The sequence below is a fragment of the Cyprinodon tularosa genome, unplaced genomic scaffold (genome assembly GCF_016077235.1).
Source record: "Cyprinodon tularosa strain WSP-4 unplaced genomic scaffold, ASM1607723v1 ctg154, whole genome shotgun sequence".
NCBI classification, from domain to species: domain Eukaryota; kingdom Metazoa; phylum Chordata; class Actinopteri; order Cyprinodontiformes; family Cyprinodontidae; genus Cyprinodon; species Cyprinodon tularosa.
Window position 1 is genome coordinate 1,429,798 of NW_024038375.1, and position 22,951 is coordinate 1,452,748.

The window sequence follows — 22,951 nt, forward strand, 5'->3', positions numbered from 1 at the left end:
ATACTCACCTGCATTTTACACACATGGACAAAATTACTTGTACCCCCCATACAATGTAACAAAATCCAACAATGGTCAAAGAAATAACTTGAATATGACAAAAGTGAAAATAGATAACAATTCTATAAAAATTAACAAATGAAAGTCAGACATTGTTTTAAACCCAAGCTTCAATTGCATGACTCAAAGAAGAATAAACTGATGATACAGGCATGAACAAAAATGATATTACCCCTGGAAAAAAATGAAAATAATGTGTCCAAAGGACATGATAAATCAAGGTGTGTTCACTAATTAGCATAACATGCGTCTAAAATATTGAATCAGTCAGTGAGCCTACCGTATATTTAGGGCTACAGGTAGTCACTGTGCTGTTGTATGACATGGTGTGTACCACACTCAACATGGACCAGAGGAAGATAAGGAAAGAGTTGTTTCAGGAGATTAGAAAGAAAATAATAGACCAGCATTTTTAAAGATAAAGGCTATAAGACCATACCTGAGCAGCTTGAAGTTCCTAGTTCCACATTAGTTAAAAATTTAAGATCCATGAGACTGTAGCCGACTTCCTGGATGCAGCTACAGGAGGAAAATGTATGATAAATCAAAGAGACTGATAATATGAATGATAACAAAAGAGCCCAAAATAACATTTAAAAAGATTAAAGGTGAACCTTGAGGTCAAAGAACATCAGTGTCATATTTGAGCCAAAATGGTCTTAATGAGAAATGACTAAAGAGGACACTATTGTTGAAAACAAAGAGAAAAGCCATATATTAATTTACCAAACTACATGTTGATAAGCCACAGAGGTTCTGAGAGAATGTCTTATAGAGACATGAGGAAATTTTAACTTTTTTCCAAGGCACATCAGCTCTATGTTTACAGATGGAAAAATAAAGCATATAAATAACAGAACATCGTCCCTGCTCTGAAACACTGAGGAGGCTCTGTTATGTTCTAGGACTTATTTCCTTCATCTTTTACAGGGTGTTTGGATTCTCTGCAGGTTTCAAAGAAATCTTAATGTTATTAAGGGATTCTAGAGACAAATGTGCTGCTCAGTGTCAGAAAGTTTGGTCTCAGTTGCAGGTCTCAATCACAGGATAATGATCCAAAATACACAGAGAAAAATAGCCAGCAAATGGATAAGAGGAAAACATTGGACAATTCTGAAGTTTCCCTCTATGAACCCTGACCTAAATCAGTCATTTTGTCCAGGCCTCTTTAAAGAGATTATTTTTTAATTATCATTATGTTGAAGCATGGCTTCCTTTAAGAGTTTTTATTTATTGTTACTTTTGTCAGATTCAAGTTTTTTCTGTGACCATTGAGGGCTTATCCTTCATTAACTAAGGGGTACCAACTATTTTGTCCACGTGTCCACGTCATTGTCCATTTATCCCACAGCATATACATTTTTTCTCACTGGTTCCCATTGCTCTTTGCTGGATTATTCTGTTCTAATCTGTGATGGTCTGTTTCCCTGTCACCTCATTGCCTATGCTTCTCCATCGGTTCTCTTTGTCCACTTATTCTTCTGTCTGCTGTAAGTTTGTCTGTTATCATTTTGAGTTAATCTTTCACACATCATGCTTCTCCCCACTTCCTGTTTGCACTTTGGTCCTTCTACAACCTCACACCCCATTTAAAAATTAAAAACACCAAACAGAGAGAGATCATACTAGGTCACAAACTTACTGTTTATGTGATGTGACTGCAGATTGGAAGATAATGACATATGTTTTAGTGTGTAGTCACTATGACATGATTAGCAGTTTCAGCATTGTTGCTAAAAATAATTTATTTTCACAAAAGAAACCTTTTCCATTTCTCCTCACTTCTGCACCCAGAAAAAAAAAAAACCCACCAAGACGCAGCAGGCTGAGGGAGTTGGACAATACAAATGGAGTCAAACAGAAGTAAATTTGACATTTGAAAAGATAAAGGTTCAGGTTGACATCACGAAAGCAGATTCTGTTGCAAAGTGTATTAAAAAAACAAAACAATGATTTTGTGTTAGTATTAACAAAGACACAATATGTTTATTGTAATTATTTACTACCACAAAGGTGCTTAAATCCGGTGTTTCAAGTCTTCTATACAAAACTTTAAATGACGTAGATTCACTGCTTTGCAGTTTCTACTCCCTAACAAGTCATTAAAAAGAAAAAAACAACAGTTGTTTTTCCTTTTAGGCAAACAACAAGACAACTGGCATATATATCAGAAATCTGACACATACAGCAGTGGTTACAGACTGAAGATGGAAGACAGTGTCTTTTAGCTAGCAAGCAGCTCTGCTTCATGAAAGCTGATCAACAGCCTTACATTCATCACAGGTTTAAGATAATCTTATATGAGACCATTTGGTTATCATATCCCCATCTTGATAAATTGTAAAACAGAGTTTGATCTTCTAGACTGTATTTCATTAATATGAAGTTTTTGGATTAGTCAGAAGTTATTTTCAACTCTGATTTTTAGTTTTTTTCTAATATTGATCATATTATGAGCTTCTGTAATATTTTATCCAAGAGAAATGTAGAGGAACTTTGCAGCCAAGATGCTGCTGTTGCTCCATTGCTGATATAAGCCTTCATTTATTACTTGCAAGAATGATAAACAAGGGCAGATTGTCAAAGCTTTCAAGTTCAGTATGAAATTTGTTTAGGTTAGTTTTCCGTTCAGTTTTCTGCGTCTATTTGTCTTTGACAGCTTGCTGCCTCATCAGATCCCAGAACAGCATGCTGAGCACTGTGTGCGGAGCCAGCCGCAGGAACACAGGGCCCATTCCTTTATATAATCCCAGGGGTCCCTCAGCTTGGCATACTTTCAGCAAACAGTCTGTAAACCCATGGTAGAGGCGCCCCTGCAGAGATCAAAACAAGATAAGTTCTCACACACTTTGATCTCTCAATAAGCCCACCCTAAAATAACAAACATCTGAGAGTGAAGTGAAGGAGAGAGCTTTTAAACTCACTTTGTGAAACTCGTCCACCGGCTGGTTGTAGAGCCGTGTGCTAATCACATCAAATGGAGTCATGGTGATAGCCACAGCAACACCGCTGATGGAGGCAGCTATCAGTGCTGTGAGCCACCCGTTGGCACTGAACCACTGCAATGTCAGAAAGAAACTGCTGATTATCTGTACTGACTGATATGTTACATGCATAAAAAAAAGCTTTTAATTTTACATACTTGAGTATGAGACACCCAGTCCTTGGCTGAGGTGAAGGTGGCCAGCTGAGCAGCTGATCCCACCATGACTCGGGGAACGGCCCCGTTCACTCCCCTCCACAGACCACTCAGGCCCTCTCTTCTATAGATGGTAACAAAGGCATCGGAAACACTCTGAAAGAAAAGACCCAAGCATCAGTAACACTTTGATGATCTTGAATCTCCGAGGGCTGCTGATGGAGGGGGTTTGGCCCCCGTAAAGGTCACATTCTAGAGCCAGCCGTAGAACACAGAGTGCTGATGCATCCTCAGACCTGTTTAGAGAAACATGTTATTATGTCGTTAGTCATGACTAATGAACTACCATATTAATTCACCAGTGTATCATCACTGATCGAATATTTTTAAGGTATCCATTGATAAGATCGGACAGGTTATCAGCACTTCAAATACCTCTGTCATTAATACCAAAAAGAAAAGAAAAATCTATTTTTTTAAATCTGCTGACAACCAGCTAAAGTACTTTGATGCACTTTCGTCTGAGTATAAAACAACTCAGATAAAGGACATGACTGAATGTGTCAATAGGGCTTCCTATCTTGTAATCCCTTCAACTTTGATTGAACTTAAAGCTTCTACCCTCTACTTTTATTACAACCCTACAGAAAAATACATCAAGACTTTTGATACTGTATGTAAAGTTCAGAAAGTAAACTGGAATGAGCATCTAAAACCATAACTAAAATAGAAAATCAGTATGCACCTTTAAATCTAAAGGTTTACATCTAGTTTAAGGGTTTACTTAATTGTTTACCAATGTGTCTGCTTTATAGCATACTAGTTTAATAATCTGCTACATAAGGATGGAAAAAAATCTGTGGTTTAAAAGGTAAAAAGCAGATTATTTATAGGTTCAAACCTTAAATAATTTTTTTTTATTAACCCTAGGGTTTGCAGAGGCTGTAATTGGTATTCTCAATGACTGACGGTTACTTACATGGCTGTGAAGCACCAGTATTGTTTAAACAATACTAGTAGTTTTTTCTTTGGCAAACATTGCCTCCATAGTCTGCTTGTTTACAGAGTAAACCAATCTTTGATGATGGACTGAGCACATTAAAATACACAATGATGTCAGAGAATCTAAAGGTGATATATAAATAAAAAAAGATTATCACAAAAAAGGGGCATTTGAAGTGGGTAGAATCATTTATAAGAAATAAAAAGTTAAAGAAAAACATAATGTTTTGTTCTGGATTAAGGAAACTTGTGTCAAATTTACCGAACAGTTTCAGATTGCTATAGGAAAATTATTAGAAAATAAAATAAATGCATTGTTAACTAACTGAATTGTTTCAAACTTCAAACTATTTGAGCTTTTGTTTAAAGATGAGCACATTCAGAGCAGAACAAATCACAAAAAAGCTAACTTTGGGGGAATGGATATGGAGTTTAATTTCTCATGTAATTGTTATGCACAGAAAAAAATTCAAATTTGCCTATAAAAACAATGTTGACGGGTAAACACTTTCATATGCAAACTGCGTACCTCATAGATTAAGGGTATCTTACAGCAAGGAGAGCTCCTTTAGTTACAGGCTGCTGCAGCCAAACACACAAACAAGCATATGTTTGTTTTCCACAGCAGCTGTTAGGCTGTATAACTATCACTGCACCCAGTAAACCCAGCAGGCTTGTTAAATCCCTGCTACTCATTGCACAGCTTGCCATATACTTGTTAGAGTTCTGGTTCTGTTATGTTTTTCTTTTGAGTGTTCAGATTTGCTTTACTCCTTGTTTTCTAGTTTTAGTGATTTTATTTTTATTTTGCTGTGTTCTCTGGTTAATTCTTAGTAACTGTTTCAGTCTTGGCTCTGTTATGTTTTTCTTTTGAGTTTTCAGTCTTACTTTGCTCCATGTTTTATAGTCTTAATGGTTTAATTCTTGTTTTGTTGTGTTTTCTGGTTATTTTCAGTTTTCTAGGTTTTTTATTTGTTGCCCTCTGCTGCCCTCTTGTGTTCTCCTTTTTCCCAAGCTCCTTTTCTGTTCTGCTCTGTGCACACCTGTTCCCAATCTGCTCGTTACTCCTCTCTTTGTCTCAGTTTCCCTTAAATATCCCCTCTGTTCAGTTCTTCTTTGCTGGGTCCTCGCCAAGCTTGCTCCAACTCCGTCTCTCTGAGCCTTCCTCCTTGTGATTGTGATCCCCCTGATGTCTCCATGGTTTCTGGTTCATCTTGACTCGTTTTCTTGTTTTGATTTTTGGATTTTTGGACTCCTGGTTTAATGGTAGTTTGGGCTTTGTTTTCTTTTAGATTTTTGGATTCTTGGTTTCCTGTTTGTTTTTGGACTTTGTTTTCTTATTTGGATTTTTGGATTACCTGCCTCTATTCTCAGTTACTTCATCATTAAATCCACAAGAAATTCACCTCTTCTCCCTGCCTCTGCTTTTGGGTCAACAAACCTTAACCCGATCGTGACAATACTAGTAACTAGTCTGTAATTGCATAAATATATTTAAAAGAGCACACATTTTGCAGTTTCTAAATACATTTGGATAGCTTTTAGAAACTACATCTTTTTTTGTAACAGTATATTATTTTCTACTTTACAAAGTTGAACTTTCTATTCAATCATTATTTCATTTTCATTAATATAATTATGTCTATCCATTCGCTTCTAATGATGTTTTCCTTGCTTCTGATATCTGTGAAAGTCTCCGACTGAGGGAAATAATACCCACCTGTAGAAAGCTGTAGTGGGAAGACTTTATTCATCATTGATGCAATATAAATGTGAAATCTAGTTTTGTTTCTGGTTTATGCACTGTTGAAACCAGAGAAGGCACTTTGTTCTTTTCTTACCAGATGGTTATGTTGGTGACCAACAGCTATGGCATCTACAGTCTGAGCTTGCAGATGAGTCTTTACCTGTGGAGAAAACAGTAACAAGGCTTTAAGTTCTTCATTCCCTTGTCAGACCATATGTCTGCAATATATATCACTGTGCTGATAATTAAGTGCACACAGATCAAGGCTTGTCAGTTTTTGTAAGAATTATAGTGCAAGTCTCCCATCAGTTAAGCAGTATGTGCCTTTTTGGAACGGGGACAAACATATCTGACAGTATGAAATGTGCCCCTGACCTCAGAAAACAAGAAGTGAAAGCTGAGGCATCTTAACACCTGCAACTCTTTGCAGAAAGGACAGCACATATATAACAAGCAACAACATTCCAGGAAGTTATTAATGTGAAAAGATATTGATAAAACAAACATTAGAAGGTTTAATTGAAGCCAAGCATAAACATGTGAGGTTAGGTTGTATAAAGAACCTTGAAAGTAAATATCATCAAAGGCTCATCTTACAAATACAATTACATCCTTACAGTGCCTCTAAGCGCTACTGGGACCAAAATAGAGCATAGAAATCTGAGATGACTTCAAACCTGATCAGACATCTATTACTTTGACTCCTCAGGTCAAAGGCAGCAGGGCTACGAACCCAACTTGGATAAAGTTCATCCATTTAAAGTCAATATGTCTTTTCATTTCTTTATACCAAACTTTAAGTACCCCATTTTTCTATAAAACAGCTAAAATATGCAGGTAAACATTGTATGTGTGTGTATACACTTGTGTTTAATACATGGGGCCCATTTTCTGGAAAAATAACACTTTGTGGAGACCGACCTCTCCTTGAGGGGTCCGATGCCTGCATGAAGCCCAAATGGAGAATTGCTGTTTTAGGGTTCAGGATTAAGCTGTGAATTTAGTTTAAGTTGGGGTTAAGGTAGGTATGAACCCCTAATGGTTCGTGTTAGGGTAAGGGTCATGGTTAGGTTGTAGAAATTAATGGAAGTCAATTGAAAGGCCCCGCAGTGATAGAGAGACAGGTTTGTGTGTGTTGTGTAATGCCTTTATAAACAAGCCTCTACATGTATGACAGAGTCATCCCTCATTTATACAACCAGTCTTCAAATAATGCCTTCTAGTATTATCCTACAATGTTTCTGGTATTTTTGCAGATACTTGTACTCTAAGTAACCCAGCCCGCCCAAACAAGTAAAAATAAAAAACAAGAAACTCATTTATTTAACAGGTGCAGGGTTAACCTTTCACCGCCATGGCTTCAAATAAGAAACATTATCACTAGACACAAAAGGAACACTCTGTTAAGAACGTGTCCAAATTAGTCAAAATATTGCATTAAATGAGCACCTTCTGTTCCATTAAAGCCCCAGAACAGAAACAAAATGGAACATCATTTTACGCAGTAAGGTCATACTTTTAACCCCTCATTTGCTCTGTTCTCTGTTGCCCCTTTGTTTATTGATTCTGTTGATAAAGATGGGTAACTCATTTGTTTTATTTATCAGCAAAATATTTTTATTATAACATTTTACCATCACAGCAATTAGTTAGTCTCAAAAAAATACCTTAGATTTGGAAATGATGATCCTGTTTTTCTGTTAATCTAAGATGATGTGGTGGTGATGGCCTTTAATCATTGGTAGATTGATGAGAAGGGATTGTACGCTGCATACAGCCAGGTTTCAGTAAATTCAATCCAAAACAACTGCATAGTTGATCTGCTACTGAGCATTACGGCATGGAAATACCCTTAACAGACACCAATGCCATTGTTAATTACACTCCGTGACAATTCATATCAAATAAATTTTTATAGTCCCCCAAATCCTTTTGTAGTTCACTTTTTCACTTTAGTCAGAGTGTCTAGAAACTATTTGTAATTCATGACTTCCTGATTTCCCAGAGTTCAAATTAGTGTTTATAGCCACACTTTAAAATTGTAAAGATAGGAGGACAGGGCAGAAGGCTGTTTATCTCCATAACTGAGGAAATGTCAACAAGAAAACAGCTGCTGGACTAAACTTGCCACAATCTACAGTCAGATAAATAATTAAAATGTTTTTCTACAACACTTTTCTACACATCTTTACTATGCATGTCAATGAGGCTGCAGCAAATTCATGTCAGGAGATAATAACCTATGTCCTTTTTCTGATAGCCCTCTTGTTTTTAACTGCACTAGTTGTTCATTAACTAGTGTGGTCTCTTAAAGTTCTATATATGTGTGCTGAGTGTAATCTAATGACTGGTCCTGCCTTGCACATGGTTTGAACTTCCTCTCAGCTTTAATTTTTGACATGCTGCTCTCCTTGAACAGACGGTACGTAACAAATAAGGCCATAATAAGCTCACATGCTGCTCATTGTTCAAGGAAGGCAAATGAAAAATGTCACGAGGACATGCAGAAACCAGCCAGGTAACTTGTTAGATAAAGCTGTGAAGATTTCATAGATGGAAAGTAAAATGGTTTGATGAAATAAAAAAAGTATAAACATTTCTTGATAATTAGTAAGTAATTTTAAAACAACAACAACAACAAAAACTCCTTAGTACATATGTGACTTGGTAAAATCAGATGTAATCACTTAGACAACTATTTAAATATGAATCTTTTTTTAAATAATGACCATTACTTGTGGTCAAATAGACCCTCACATCTGATTGTTTGATTTTCGAAGCGTTTTACCTGCAGTCAGTCATTTTGAAGGCATAATTCTAGCCTACAGATGAAATGAAGACTTGATGTGCTGCAACAAAAGAGTAAGATCTCTCCCTTGTTTAGATGATTGATCATTTAAGCTATGATGCTCAAATCTTAGCATTTCCTTTCATATTTAGGAGGATGAACTTGAAACCAAAGGCTATATAGTTTTTTTTTTTTTTGATCTGTTGTCACTCATTGTGTCCTTTAGTTCTGCTGTTTTAACACCACAAAGCCCCTATAGACGCATAAAAGGCTATAGAGAACAGCAGCAGCTAATGCAGCTTTTGATTTTTTTTCTCTTTAAGAAGTTTTCACTCACTGCTTTTTTTGCAACAATGTGGTTGAACTGTAGTTTACTAACCAGATAAGCAGGAGAGGCGATGAAGGCACCTAGGGCCCCGGCCCCTGCACCTGACAGCAGACTGCCTCCATGAAATGCAGTGAAGCCCATAGATTCACAGCAGGAGTAAGAGCCGAGCCTCACTCCATTCATCACACCTTGGTAGATGAGCCCAGCTGAGAGCCCCTTTTGGAGGCCCCTGAGCCCGTCTGTGCGACCAACCACCAGCAGGGCCTGCAGGACTCCCCTGTAGTGTACCTGGTAGGATCCCCGAGCACGAAGCTCCCCCTGAAGCTGCAGACGTGTCTTCACGACCTCCAGAGGATTGGTGAAAACACAAGCTGCACAGCAGGCCAGAGCACCCAGCGCAAAGTCTAGAGGGGGCCAAACAACTGGAGGGGGGCCCAAAACGTTGTGGGTGACTGCAGGAGAAGCCATCCTTTGGGAAGGATGGCCACAGAATGAAGACTCTTTAGGTGAACTTTTCAGCAGCTGAGCACTGGTCATCCCTGAGTGTTGCAAACAGTTTGTCCCTCCTGTATGAATTTGTCAGTAAAGCAGAAAAGAAGCGCCCTGAGCAGTTCAGTCAGCTGAAGTGATGAATTATGGTCCGTCTTACATGTTTGTCCTCAGATACAGAAAGAAACTGCCTCGCTCTTCTGCCTGATTTTTGTGACTCTTGTTCACTTCCTTGTGTGTCAGCCTCCAAGAATGAGCCACCATCTCCAAGTTAAAGCAGTCATAATCAAGTAAACACCATTCAGTTCTGATGTTATGGCTTGTTTACAAAAAGCCCAAGGTCAAAGAACTGACTTCGCCCAACGAAATGACGGCTGACATGAGATCCTCCTGAAATGACAAGCATCCAGATTTCTGCTCAGATCGTGTCACAAAGCTTTCACCCGTTTCACTTAATCAGCAATAACTGGACTCTACGCTTAAAAGTTCTAAAACACAACAGCTTGATCAGAGCGACTAGGAAGTTGTCTTACCTGTAAAAGAAGAGACTAACACCACGAAGGACAGAGGTAGTCCAGTTATCTCCTGTATGTGCTGACTTTTCTCTGAATCCCACTGAGTCCACTGCTCCTGTGCAGCTCCATTCCTCCTCTCATTGTAAACATGTGTTCTCAGCACATTCATTGTTAGAGTCTCCTCCTTCTGCTCCATATCAGAGCCAATGCTGTCCCAGCGCTGCCTGCCACCTCATCACTGTCCTCAGAGCTGCACGAATCAGAGACCTCAGCTGCGCTCTGCCCCTGCTCTGCTCCTATAGCATCTCTCTGGGTAAAAGGTTAGTGATCCTCAGAGAGGTTGCAGGAAAGGGGGGGTCTGAAAGAAAGCATGGCAGAGAAGTCAGTGTCAATACTAGGCAAACCTGCCAAAAACAGAATAATCTAGGTAAACCCAGCAGCAAAAAACACCCAAACATAAACATTTCCCTTTTTCTAATATTGGTTTACCTGAAGGTCTTTCTTTTATAATAAAGCTGTTTATTGATTTTGGTACATGATCTCCTTATATTGTGATTCCCTTTAAACATGAGGGCTAACTCCAAAAGATTTTAAATAGTGTGAATGTGTTTGTAACAAAACTTGATAAAAAAAAAAACGTTTTGGAGAAAAAAATAATACTGTTCTTTAACAGGCAAATACTAAGTTCTATCAGCATAAGCTTTGTCAACTGTCATAGTACTACGCCATTCTGACTATTTTACTGTTTTTCACAATACTGAATTAAGTAAGGTTGTTGTAAAAGCTGAATTATATAATATGCCAAGAATGGAGGTAACTTCTAGGTTATTTCAATTAAGCAAAGATGAAAAAAGAAGAAAAGTCCTCTAAGTCAGTGTTTTTCAATCCTGGTCCTCAAGGCACCCTGCCTTGCATGTTTTAGATGTTTCCCAGCTTTCACACACCTGTTATCAATTGATAGCAGATTATCAGGCTTTGCTGAACTGCAATCATCTGAATCAGGTGTGCTGAACCTCAGAAACATCCAAAACATGCAGAGCAGGGTGCCTTGAGGACCAGGATTGAAAAACACTGCTCTAAGTAAACGTTTAATTTTTGCAAAACATTTATGCAATTTCCACCTTTAATAAATACTCGTATTCGTTGACTGTGTCCGAAACGTCCGCCCTAAACCCTAAATCCATCAATCACTATATAGAGTGGGGACTACATAGTGGACATTATAGTGAACTCAGTTAACTGATCGCTTGGACAGACGATCACTACTTTATGCCCCCCGTTGGTACGTAACTCCGTCTCCATCGCTCTGTGACTGTTCCATCTTTGTTACTAATCTGTGCTGTCGGGTAGCAACAGCCTATGGCGACAACAACCCGCTCCGACAGCAAATCCCATAATGCTTTGCAAGGAGATCTCTCCCCAGGATATATCTGCTCCTCTAGTGACCATGGATGATCACTACTTTTCAAGGAGCTCTGTGGGAAATTTCAAGTCCACTACTTTTTCATCCACTAGACTTTCGGGTACTCATTTAAAATGGCATAACCACTATATACCGTCCTATAGAGTGATAAGGGTGGACATTTAGACACAGCCGTTGTCTTCCTCTTTATGCAGGACCAGGTTGCGGTATTAGGAGACTCCCAGACTTCCCTCTCCCCATACATATGCTTGAGCTCTAATTGGGGAAGCCTGAGGCTCTCCCAGGCCAGCTGAGCGACAGTCCCTCCAGCGTTTCCTGGGTCGTCCCCTGGGCCTCCTCCGAGTTGAACGTGCCTGGAATACATCCTAAGGGAGGTGTGCAGGGGGCATTTGGAAAAGATGTCCAAGCCACCTTAGCTGACTCCTTTCGTGTGGAGAAAAAGTGGTTAATCTCCGATCCTCCAGAATGACCGAGCTCCTCACCCTATCTGCAGAGAAAACTAATTTCAGCTGCTTGTATTCCGCGATCTCATTCTTTAGATCATGATTTTATGACCATAGGTGAGGGAAGGGACGTAGACCGACTGGTAAATCTGGATCTTTACCTTGTAGCTCAGCTCTATCTTCCCCATGAGACTAGTGCAGCATCCGTAACATAGCTGCAGCCTCGTAAATCTGTCTATCAGTCTCCTGCTTCATTCTTCCATCACCTTCCATCTATCCATCTACTTAAGGCAGGAACTAAATGACTTTGATGAATATGAAGTTTGAGCAAATTCCAAAATAAATCCATCTATTTTAATTGCATGTTATTCACACAGTGGATCCTGTCATCAAGGTTGGAAAGTTCTAAAACTGTGTATTTATAAACCCCAATATTGTCCTACTGTAGTATCCTGAGTTAGTTATAATATGCAGTACTACCCCCACGCCACAAGAGGGATTGTATTCCCATGTTAGTGATGGGCGAGCTAAGATAAGTATACAGAGGCAGAAAAAGTTGGTTGTTGGTTCTGTGAGAGTGTGCAATAAAGACACCTAAAAAAAGGACATGCTTCGGCTGGACGTGGATTTTTCATAATTAGCCACGTTATCACACCTACGTTCAACCTTTATTGGTTACAGATTTATTGTATCCAACAATAACATAATGATTCCTCCCCACTGTTGCAATGAGTAGGGTTTTCTTTGATTACTGTATTCTAATTGTTAATTATTACCTTTAATAAATCAGTTTATATCAAAATGGACATTACATAACTACTTCGATTTATCTGATGTGACTGCATGAGAATGAACTGATCTGAACCAAAGCAGGTGCACCTGGTCGTGAACTACACCAGTTTATATACACCTTCAGATGAAAGGTGGAAAACAGGACAAAGAGAGAATCAACAATCCTGTAAAGTTAAAATGTTGCTAGGTGACAGCTATTTTATGAAGCCAGAGAGAGGCAAAAGTGATGTGCAGAGCAAAGAGACGATCTTTCCGATTTGGCAGACCATCAGATATTGTTTTGATGCCAAACAAAGAAATTCATTGTTTAGTTTTTTTGTAAGACCAGACAAGAACAAACCTAGGCACAGAGCAGACAGAGGCCTTTATTGTTCAACTATGTTCATGGTACAGTGTCACATCTCTCTGCCACTGTGCGCCCCCCCCCCACCAAAACACACATAAGTCAATGACCATAAACCACCATCATGCACACAAGCACACCCACTCACTGTTTCTATGTAAACATTGCAGGCTTTTAGAGAGATAGAAAAAGAAAGGTAGTCATCGACTCTTCCAGTTTCTCTCCTTTTAAGAGTCCTGAAGAGATGACACACACACACACATACACAAACACATGTTGTTTGGTTGTTCACCACCAGAGGGCGATAAAAACACGCGGTCCTCTCTAAACATACACTCAGAAAATTCTCATTCAAGCAAAGATATTTTTTCTTTAATTTTTTCAAAGTGTAGCTAAAGTGTTTCCTGTTCAATAGGCAGAAGGGACAATAGTGAATTCAAGTGAGACATCTAGCACTGATAAAGTTATTTTATTAGATTCTTTCCTACAGGTAAAAGGCCGTTTGTGCTAGTTCCCTTATGTTGTTGCAAAGCTCAACGTCCGTCTTTCCAGTCCTGCCTGAAGAGGCATTACCTTTTAGCACGAACAAAGTACAAAGCATTGGTTTTAGGGTAGTATTTAGCATTTTGTTTCTTGTCCATGAGGCCCCCAAATATGATAAGCTCCCCCCTGCCCTGCACCACAGTGTGAAGGCTAGTCTCCGGAGGCCCCGTGACTGCTGCGGGGGTGCCGTTACCGTAAACTTTCCAGGACACAACCCCCGCGGCTTTGGCCCGGGAGATGTCCAGCACGTACATCTGCATGGGCTTGCAGTTTGGGGAATGATAAAGAGGTTTGCCTACATTCAGACTCTGAGGCGGGTGATGGCCAAGGCGCCGCGCTATCGGTGGGATAGCATGTCCATCAGCTACAGTGGCCTGTGGTGGGCTGGAAGAAGATGACGGCGGGGTTCCTGAGGGGCCAGTTCCTCCTCCGCCAACTACGCTGCCCATAGGAGAAGCTCCCTGTGTTTGAAGGGAAGACGGCGGTAAAGATGAAGAAGACCTATTTTTTACTGCCTCTAGTCCTCTTCGTAGGGCAGCGGGGGACACTGCTCCAGGGGGTGTAAGAGGGGAGCTTGAGGGGGGAGTGTGCAGGCCATTGGTATTTGGGACGTCTTGGTGAAGAGCAGCAGAAGGAGGAGAATCCCACCCATAGTCTGTAGAACCAGGGAGATGAGGACGGGAGGGAGGAGAGCACCCCTGGGCCGGGCTGGTCCGAGGAGAAGGGGAAGATCCATTTATGAGAGAGGGAAGTGGGGGGAGAGGGGGGCTGTCAGGGCCTTGTGATGGTGACTGCTGCTGGGATGAGGAAGGACTCCCGTCTCTAGCGCTTCCTCTGGCTGAAGGTCGAGGTCTTAGCGTGCCCCACCGACCATTTACGCACGGAGCCTCTTCTGCACCACCCAGGACGACACCGGCGGCCCCGCTTCGGATAGGGGACTGAGAGCGCAGGGAGGGGGGCTCCGGCCCCAACGGGGCAGGTGTGGCACTTATGGGGGAAGGTCTTGAGTTAAGACTTGGACTAAGAGGCGCACGGCCTGATGGAGCCTGTGAGAAAACTACCACGCACTGGCCCACCTGGTGGAGAAGGGAGATCAGAGATTAATAATCACACATTGCAGTACTAACAGCTGATGGACGCTGGGCATTTTATTACCTCACTATTATATTACTTTTATATTGGTTATTCTACATCATATTCGTGTAATGCAAAAAAAGCAATCTGTCAACAACATGCTTTATAATAACGTTCCAAAATGTATAAAATATTTAACTACTGAGACAAATTAAGTTAATTATAACATCTTTAAGGTTGTCAGCAAATGGTTTGTTTATAGATAAAGAAATGTTTGCATACAAGTTGGGGGAGATTTGGGAATGAAGAGAACTGACTAAGAACCAATGGGACAGAAACTCACTTTACAAGCTGGGTGGCACCATAACTCTGGGGCTCCATGGTCCTCATTTTCCACCTGCAGCTGCTGCCACCTCCATGCAGGGCTATCCATGTGGAGGAGCCAGGCATCTTTAAGAAGCTGGAAATTTTAACAAGACAATAAATTAAAATATGGTCCATTTTGATCTCCTTCAAGCTCTGAGCTGAAAAAACTGGTTAAACCTTTTCACGGATCACAAACTTGCAAGAAAAATAAAAACAAGGGATCCTTAACAGGATGTTACTAGTTTAACGAGACAATATAATCTTTAAACACAATACTTTGGAAACGTTTTCAAATTGTACAGCTTCCAGAGAAAACATGCATTGTTGTACAGAACACAAGAAGCAGGAAGTGAACAAAAAAAATGAAGGTTTATACAGATTATTTTTTTGTATTTTGTAACTATTTTTGTAAAATCTATCATCAGAAATCCAAACTTGTGTTTTACTGGCAGTGTTGTTAGGCCAACTTACTGCATTAGGACCACCGCAGCCTCCCAATATAAGCAACGTCTTTTCATCAACAACGATCTAAAGGATAAAATAAAGACAGTTTTTATAATTCAATTACAAAATATGAACCAGAAAACTATTTAAGCTTCACTTATAAAAAGGAACAATAAAGCTTCTTACCTGTGACTGGCCTCCTCTGGGATGAGGTGATGGACACGATGTGGGCGGCTTGGACCAGGACCACTGCTCCAGATCCAGAACCCAAACTTCATTGCTCCTGATCAAAACCAGTAAATAAATTAGGGCTGCAACAACGGATCGATAAAATCGATAAAAATCGACTTTTAAAAGCGTTGGCAACGAATTTCATCATCGATTAGTTGTGTCGCGCGATTATTGCGTCATCCGCCGCGCCGTCATCACTGCCTCTTGACTGAAAGAGGAAGAAAAAAAAAATATGGCAGAGCGAGTCAGCGCCGCAGGTGCAGTGTTGCCAACTCAGCGACTTTTCAGACCCCTGCAGCGACTATTTTTCAAAAAAGCGACTAGCGACAAATCTGGCGACTTTTTTCGGTGTCACTGGCGGCTTTTAGAGACTCTTACGTGAAAGCATGTATCGTTCCTACTCTGCCGCGGGGCGCCTCCCCCACCCCAACCGCGTTTTCCCGCAGGAGTCCCTCTCAGCGCTGCAGTCAGAGGCTCAGCGTCCAGACTGCAAATGAAGCGCGCATGCACCGGGATTGAAGGCGCAAATTGATCACAATAATTAAAATAGCCTGTGCTTTGTAAAGCGAAAAAAGTGATAACATGCAACTTTTTTCAAAAGAAATTAACATGGCACGGAACCACCATGTTTGTTTGGTTTTAAAGTGGGGAAACGTTACGTTAGTTTCTCAGGTAGCTCATCTGATGCTTTCCTTACCTTGTTAGTAGGTTACAGACAGTGATAAGGTTGGCTACTTATTTTACTTTTAATTTCATTTGAATTAGCTTAAGCAGCGTTTACATTTACTTTATAAATAAATTAACTTGCAAATTATGAGGGCAAGGCTTTTAAAGTTTAAATCTTCTGGCAAAGATAAAGAAAAGAAGATCCTGCAATTTATGGAAGTAAAGCAGAATAAAATCCAGCAAGATCAGTAATATGTCAATTAATTATATGCCACATTCCCATGTAAATATCTGTCTTTGGAGGATGTGTTTTTTAGCACCCCTGGTTCTCTCATTTTTATTCCAAATACAATTTATAATTTGAATCACAGGGCTATTTTTATCTCTATGGTTCAGTATTTTCTCAAGTAGCAACTTTAACTGCTATACTTTCCTGTCTTAAAAGGCAGAACTCTTCTAGTCTAAAAAAACCTCATTTGTTGAAATGGGGGGGCCTATTGTTTGAACCCCTTAGGGGCTTTTAAAAACAAAAATGTATTTTTTTGCGCTTTATGAAACAAAGTACCCTATATTTTGTGGATGTACAGCTACATTTCTCATGTAAGTTTGCGTAGTTTTAACACAAACATTTATTTTTCATATTGCACCAGTACAGTTAATGAGCAACCTGTACTTGTGTGCTTGTTTGTTCTGTCTAAAATGTTTATTTTGGAATAAAGAGGTTAATATAAAAAATATTTTTTGTCCGATTCATCGATTAATCGAAAAAATAATCGTCCGATTCATCGATTTTTAAAATAATCGTTAGTTGCAGCCCTAAAATAAATTTACAGTGTAAGAGGAGTTGATTGCAAAATAGTTTATTATTCACCTAAGAAACTCATCCTAGATTTCCTCCATGTTTGGTATATTCCAAATGAACTCTGATCCAATGATTCGCCTGCTTGTACTTTAGCAGAGCCAATGATTTATCAGCAGCTTTATTTCCCAACTGGGATTTTCCCACTGAGAGACATTAACTCATATTTCTACCTTCTATTCTCCTCCATTTCATTAATTCCCTGCTTTTAACACTAATGTGCCGTTCTGCACAAAGCTAGACCTGCTTTCACTGACTGTGTGGACATAACGTGTTTTTTTTGGCGTGGGCAATCTGCCTTAAACCTTTGAAATGCTTCCTAATGTTTGTCCGATTAGCTACACATTTAAATCAAATACATAATCCTGACTTCCCATTAAAAAATAAAGTAATCCATACAATAATCTTACATCTGGCGTGCTCCTAATGATCCCCCGAACACTATCATGGAGCTTCCAATTACAGATGATGAGTGTCCTGCCATAGGTGGAGGTCCATGTGTCGTCACTATACAATTCCACCTAAAACAAAAAATAAAAAAAATAAACCCCACAAGTAATATGAAATGATCAATAGTTAGACTAAGACATGAACTTTCCCATCTTTTGTCTAAACCACACCCTCCCAATGACTCTGGAGTCCATCTCACCAGTTTTTTGAAGGTGAGTAGGTGTGAATTTCATCAAAAAACCTCTCAGGTTGGTGAAGTGGGTAAGGACTGGGGCGCGTCCAGCCTCCAAAAAGCACTAACAGATCTTTGTGCATCACCAGAGTGGCTCCAGCTTTTGGAGATGGATATGAGCCTGTGGAAAATACACCAACAAAATCACTAACACCTTTGTGATGATTCTTGTCTGTAAAAATAAAATGTTGCAACACAGAATCGTATTTCAGAGGAATACAATGAGGTTTAAGACACTCTAGAGGCCGATTGAAGCTCTTAAACAGTTCAGATTTCCCATTTCTTTCGGCCTACTGCAAAGTTCTTACCTGAGGCTAAAGGGCGGATCCACTCTTTGCTGTTGAGGTCCAGTCTCCATAGATCGTTAAAGGCAGCATTGCAGCTACTCTGAGTGCACCCCCCAAAAACATACATGGACTGATTTGAGTCATAATAGCATGCACCTGTAAAACAAATAAATAAATAAAAAAAGATTTATGATACAAAAATCTGCAATAATAAAGGGATCATTAAAAAGTGTCCATATCCTTTGTTTACATTTTGTTACATTAAAAACATTAAGCTTATATGTGACAGAGCCACCCCACTTAATGCAGAAATAGGAAGTGGAAGGAAAATTAAATATGGATCTTCATGGATCATGAATATTTATTAAAAAGTTACAATCTGAAAAGTGCACATTATATTTCACCAAGTTTACTCTGACGCCCATAAATTAGATTACTTCAGACTCCATATAGGATTTAATTCAATTTCATTACAAATAAAACTACACTCTAAAACTCAAACCAACATCATAGCCGTTTCCCTCAAATAGATAAGGAAGCTACTTTGAGTTAATTTGCAGATGGGAAAAAAAAAGAAAGAGATGGAGAGCTTGGCCTTCAAGCAGCACCATAGTGACAACAGAGCCATGGTTTCACTGGAATGGTTCAGATCAAAACCAATACAGTTGTTGGTCCAGCAAGAGTCCTAACGTAAATGATAAAGGAGTATCTACAGCAAAACCTAAAAACTGACATAAATGAAGGTCCCTTCTCCAATCTGAGTGAGCTTGAGCTATTTTGCAGAGAAGAATAGGTAACTATTTTAAAATCATATCTATAGTATATTTGCAAAGTTGGCACTGGCAAAACTCAAGACTTGAAGCAGAATCTGCAGCAAATGGTGTTTCTACAGAGTACTGATCAACTACCACGAACTGAAATCTGAAAAATTTACTTGGGTTTCCGGTTTTTAAAGCTACAACCAGTTCAAATAGTATGAACCGGCTGCTGTAAAATCTATAATTACATTTCAGATGTTATATCTGTAATTTAAAAGTAATTGTCTCCAGTCTTTAAAGCCAACAAGCATGGCACTTTGTTTTGATATCGGTGACCTTCTTAGATGAGGTTGAGCCCATATTTGTTAACAAGATCCATGTGAGAAAGAGTATTTGACTGGTACCCATGATTTTAAGCACTGTATACTGACTGTGTGAAAAGCGCTGCGTGATTGGGGTTCCAGGATACGGGTATGTTCGGCTTTCCCATTGGATATTTCCCTCCTGGACAGCTCTCAGAAAACCATGGTAACACTGATAGGCGACACCTGTTTCAGAAGAAAAAAATGTAAGAAGGAAACATTATAGGGAAAAGTACGACGGAGTATTAGGGCCACACATGAAGAGAAAAAATATTTTTGCCATGACGAGATTAAACTCGACATGTCGACTTTAAAGTCGACATGTCGAGTTTAAAGTCGACATGTCGAGTTTAAAGTCGACATGTCGACATTAAACTCAACATTTTGAGAATAAAGTTGAAATGTCATGTTGAGTTTAATCTCGACGTGTCGACTTTAAACTCGCCATTTCGAGAATAAAGTTGATATATCGTGGCGACTTTAATCTCGACATTCCAAAGTTTGGAGAAATTAGCAACCGAGCTCCACAGCTGCAGTCTGCACTTTAAGAGTGAAGGTAGTCTTTGACGTGCTGCAACTGTATAGGATTCTGTGCATGTATCCTGTGCAGCGGTTGGCTCTCTTGAACTAATTTAAATTTTATTGTCGACACGTCGAGATTAAACTCAACATGACATTTCAACTTTATTCTCGAAATGGCGAGTTTAAAGTCGACAGGGCGAGATTAAACTCAACATGACATTTTAACTTTATTCTCGAAATGTTGAGTTTAATGTCGACATGTCGACTTTAAAGTCGACATGTCGAGTTTAATCTCGTCATGGCAAAAATATTTTTTCTCTTCATATATGGCCCTAATACTCCGTCGTAGAAAAGTGTTCTCGCTATCAGAACTGTAAAAATTAGTTATGTTATTCCTACATCAACCACACACATTCTCTGACAGTAATCATAATTAGATCAAAACACCTGTATAAGATTACATATGTTCTACATGGAATTACCTTTAATAAGACGATACCACTGCTTACACACCAGTGCAGCGGTCTTATGCTCCTGGTAAGGTGAGAGGAAGGACAGAATATATTCAAGGACTTCCTCCGGCAGCTCAACCATCGTTCTCCCCTTCCCTTTGGCACCAGTGTCCATGTTTGCTTCTTGACAACAGGACCCCATCTTTGACTCCATTCCGTCTCTTAATTCAGTTTGCTGTGCACCCTCATCCTCTGTATCCATGGCAACAAAGTATTCATCTTCATTGTCGGGGGAAAGGGACATTATTTTCTGATGAGACATATGAAGACATGTTGATGATCTGTACAAAGAATGCGTGTGAACACCAGATCTAGTGAACGTCACAGAGGGATAAATCAATGTATAATTTTCTCTACTGACCCAGAGAGATAACATGCTTTGTTTGGTTCATTTACACAGTGAATAATAATGACTGGGAGTCCTTGGATCAAAGTTAAACAGATATGATTCTGATAAAAAGCAAAACCATGTGACCATAGTTACTATTTCGGATCAACCGTGTAAATAATCAAAATAGTTTGAAATCGATGATGCTCTTTCTTCGAACGGTTCTTTTCGTCTGCATCTATTCCATTAGCTATGTCTAGCTAGCTAACTTTAGCTTCCACATCATTTACAAAAATCAGTTTTTACTCCGCTTCCAAACATTTTTAAAAGCTGTAATAATTATAAGAGATTAGTACGTTTCTTCAAACATAAAAGATAGTTTAGCAGATTGTAACCGACCAGTTAGCCTGACGAACTGAAGGTTTGATTCTGGTTGGCTAATACATGCTAACACTAGCTAAGCTACCAGAAGCATCCAGGCTAGCAGTAGTTCCCTGTACTAGTTTATATTTAATTGAGGAGTTATACACACACACACACATTTTCCCAAGAGTTCGGAATTATTAATATATATAAAATGACGTTAACCCTGCCGACGTGACACTAAGTCAACATCAGTTAGGAGCCATAACGTCCATCCTTGGCTTCTGTTGATAGTCTTTGCTAATATTAGCCTCAGCAGGGAGACTGCGTTTACCTATGGCTGTCGGGGTTCCAAGCTTAAATTTTACATTTTAGCAGTGGAAAATCCATCTTCCTACCTTTTCTATTTATAATCCTTTCAGGGTTCCGGGTGTCTATATATCCTCTGCTTCTCCACGGTTATCAGCTCCACCGATTCCTCCATGCAATCGCCATCTTCCGCTATGTGAGCAGTCTGTTCCCTCCGCTCTGCCTCTACAGGAGGGGCTGTTTGGTACCAGGGGTGGATCCTCAGGCCCCAACACTCCGCTCTCTCATCAAACAGGGTGAACGGATTCAAACAGAACTGCGGCTGTTGTTGATTCCCTTCATCTCAACACATATATATAATTATATACATTACTTAGAAATTACATTATGAACTCTGGTAGAGCAGGGGCGTAGCCAGAATTTTTTTTATAAGGGTGGCCAGGCAATAACCAATGTAGACTGACGGGTGGCCCTCAGCCTTTTCTAACAAATAGAGGCATATATTTAAACATCCGTAATTTCTACGGTAGATAAAAGGTATAGTGGATAAAACTCAGTTTTGAGTTCTGGGGTGTAAATCAATCATCATTGTCTTTATTTAGCTATTTGTATCAATAAACATTCTGCATACAAATTATATTTACAAGCTCTAATATCTACATAAATTGATTATTTGATATGTTTTTATTAAAATTGTCATTTATCTTTTATTTCACTGAAGACTCCTCGATGACCTGCAGAGACACATCATTTTCTCTTTACCCCATATATGTAAAATATCAATGAAATGTTAAAAAAGACAATAGTGCATCGACAAAATAGCTGTTCTTCCTCATGTTGCCGAACAACTGCTCAGCACCCTGATTGTTGGACCCAGTCCATGAGGTCAGGATCAGGGGCTGTCCTCTAGAGCAGGGCTGTTCAATGTTTTCTAGGCCAAGGACCCCCAAACTAATGGCGAGGTGGAGCGGGGACCCCCTAATTATATATATTGCATTAAAATGTGTTATGTCAAACCGCTCCTATAGTCACTCTACTACAGATGGTGTTATGTAACAAAAGTAATTTCGCCCTGGGATTATTAAAGTATTTCTGACTCTGATTCCTGGTTGATGGGACAGATGTTGTGAATGAAATGGTGCCCAGGTTGAAAGAGCTTCTGTGTGTCGCTGAATGTGTGCATTGATGACTGAAAGACATCTTCTGCCTCCATTTATCTGTTTACAACAGTGTGTTGAATTTATGTTAATGTGTATTTAAAAACATTTCAATTAGTGGAAATAAATTACAGGGCGGAATATAAAAAAAAAGTCCAATCAACCAAAACTTTCGTGACCCTCATGCAGTACCTCTGTGGACCCCCTAGGGGTCGCGGACCCCCTGTTAAAGACCTCCGCCCTAAAGTATTTCTTTAGGATCCTTAGTTTTCCTTCCAAGAAAAAAAAAATTAGTAGATTGAATGAAGTGATTATCCTCTCTACGATTGCTTGGAGGTTTCAATACACATCCATTTGCTTATTTGTAGCAACAATGAGCTGATCGGCTGCTAACTGCAGATTTCGACCAGACGTCTCAG

The 22,951-nt window shown here is 39.5% G+C and overlaps 2 protein-coding genes across 2 annotated transcripts; both read right to left on the minus strand.

Annotated features, from left to right (window-relative positions):
• Nucleotides 1-1,779: 1,779 nt before the first annotated feature.
• On the minus strand, nt 1,780-10,248 carry slc25a34 (solute carrier family 25 member 34). The gene is made up of 6 exons (XM_038279920.1): nt 10,087-10,248; nt 9,116-9,943; nt 6,043-6,108; nt 3,203-3,355; nt 2,985-3,119; nt 1,780-2,873 (listed from the first exon to the last, which is right to left on the minus strand). The coding sequence occupies exons 2-6, from the start codon at nt 9,599-9,601 to the stop codon at nt 2,703-2,705; spliced, it is 1,011 nt and encodes a 336-aa protein (XP_038135848.1). The 5' UTR covers nt 9,602-9,943; nt 10,087-10,248; the 3' UTR covers nt 1,780-2,702.
• Nucleotides 10,249-13,071: 2,823 nt separating this feature from the next.
• On the minus strand, nt 13,072-21,651 carry fbxo42 (F-box protein 42). The gene is made up of 10 exons (XM_038279919.1): nt 21,465-21,651; nt 20,346-20,625; nt 19,411-19,527; nt 18,243-18,377; nt 17,902-18,055; nt 17,663-17,773; nt 15,683-15,779; nt 15,524-15,580; nt 15,030-15,146; nt 13,072-14,688 (listed from the first exon to the last, which is right to left on the minus strand). The coding sequence occupies exons 2-10, from the start codon at nt 20,617-20,619 to the stop codon at nt 13,639-13,641; spliced, it is 2,112 nt and encodes a 703-aa protein (XP_038135847.1). The 5' UTR covers nt 20,620-20,625; nt 21,465-21,651; the 3' UTR covers nt 13,072-13,638.
• Between the last annotated feature and the right edge of the window lie 1,300 nt (nt 21,652-22,951).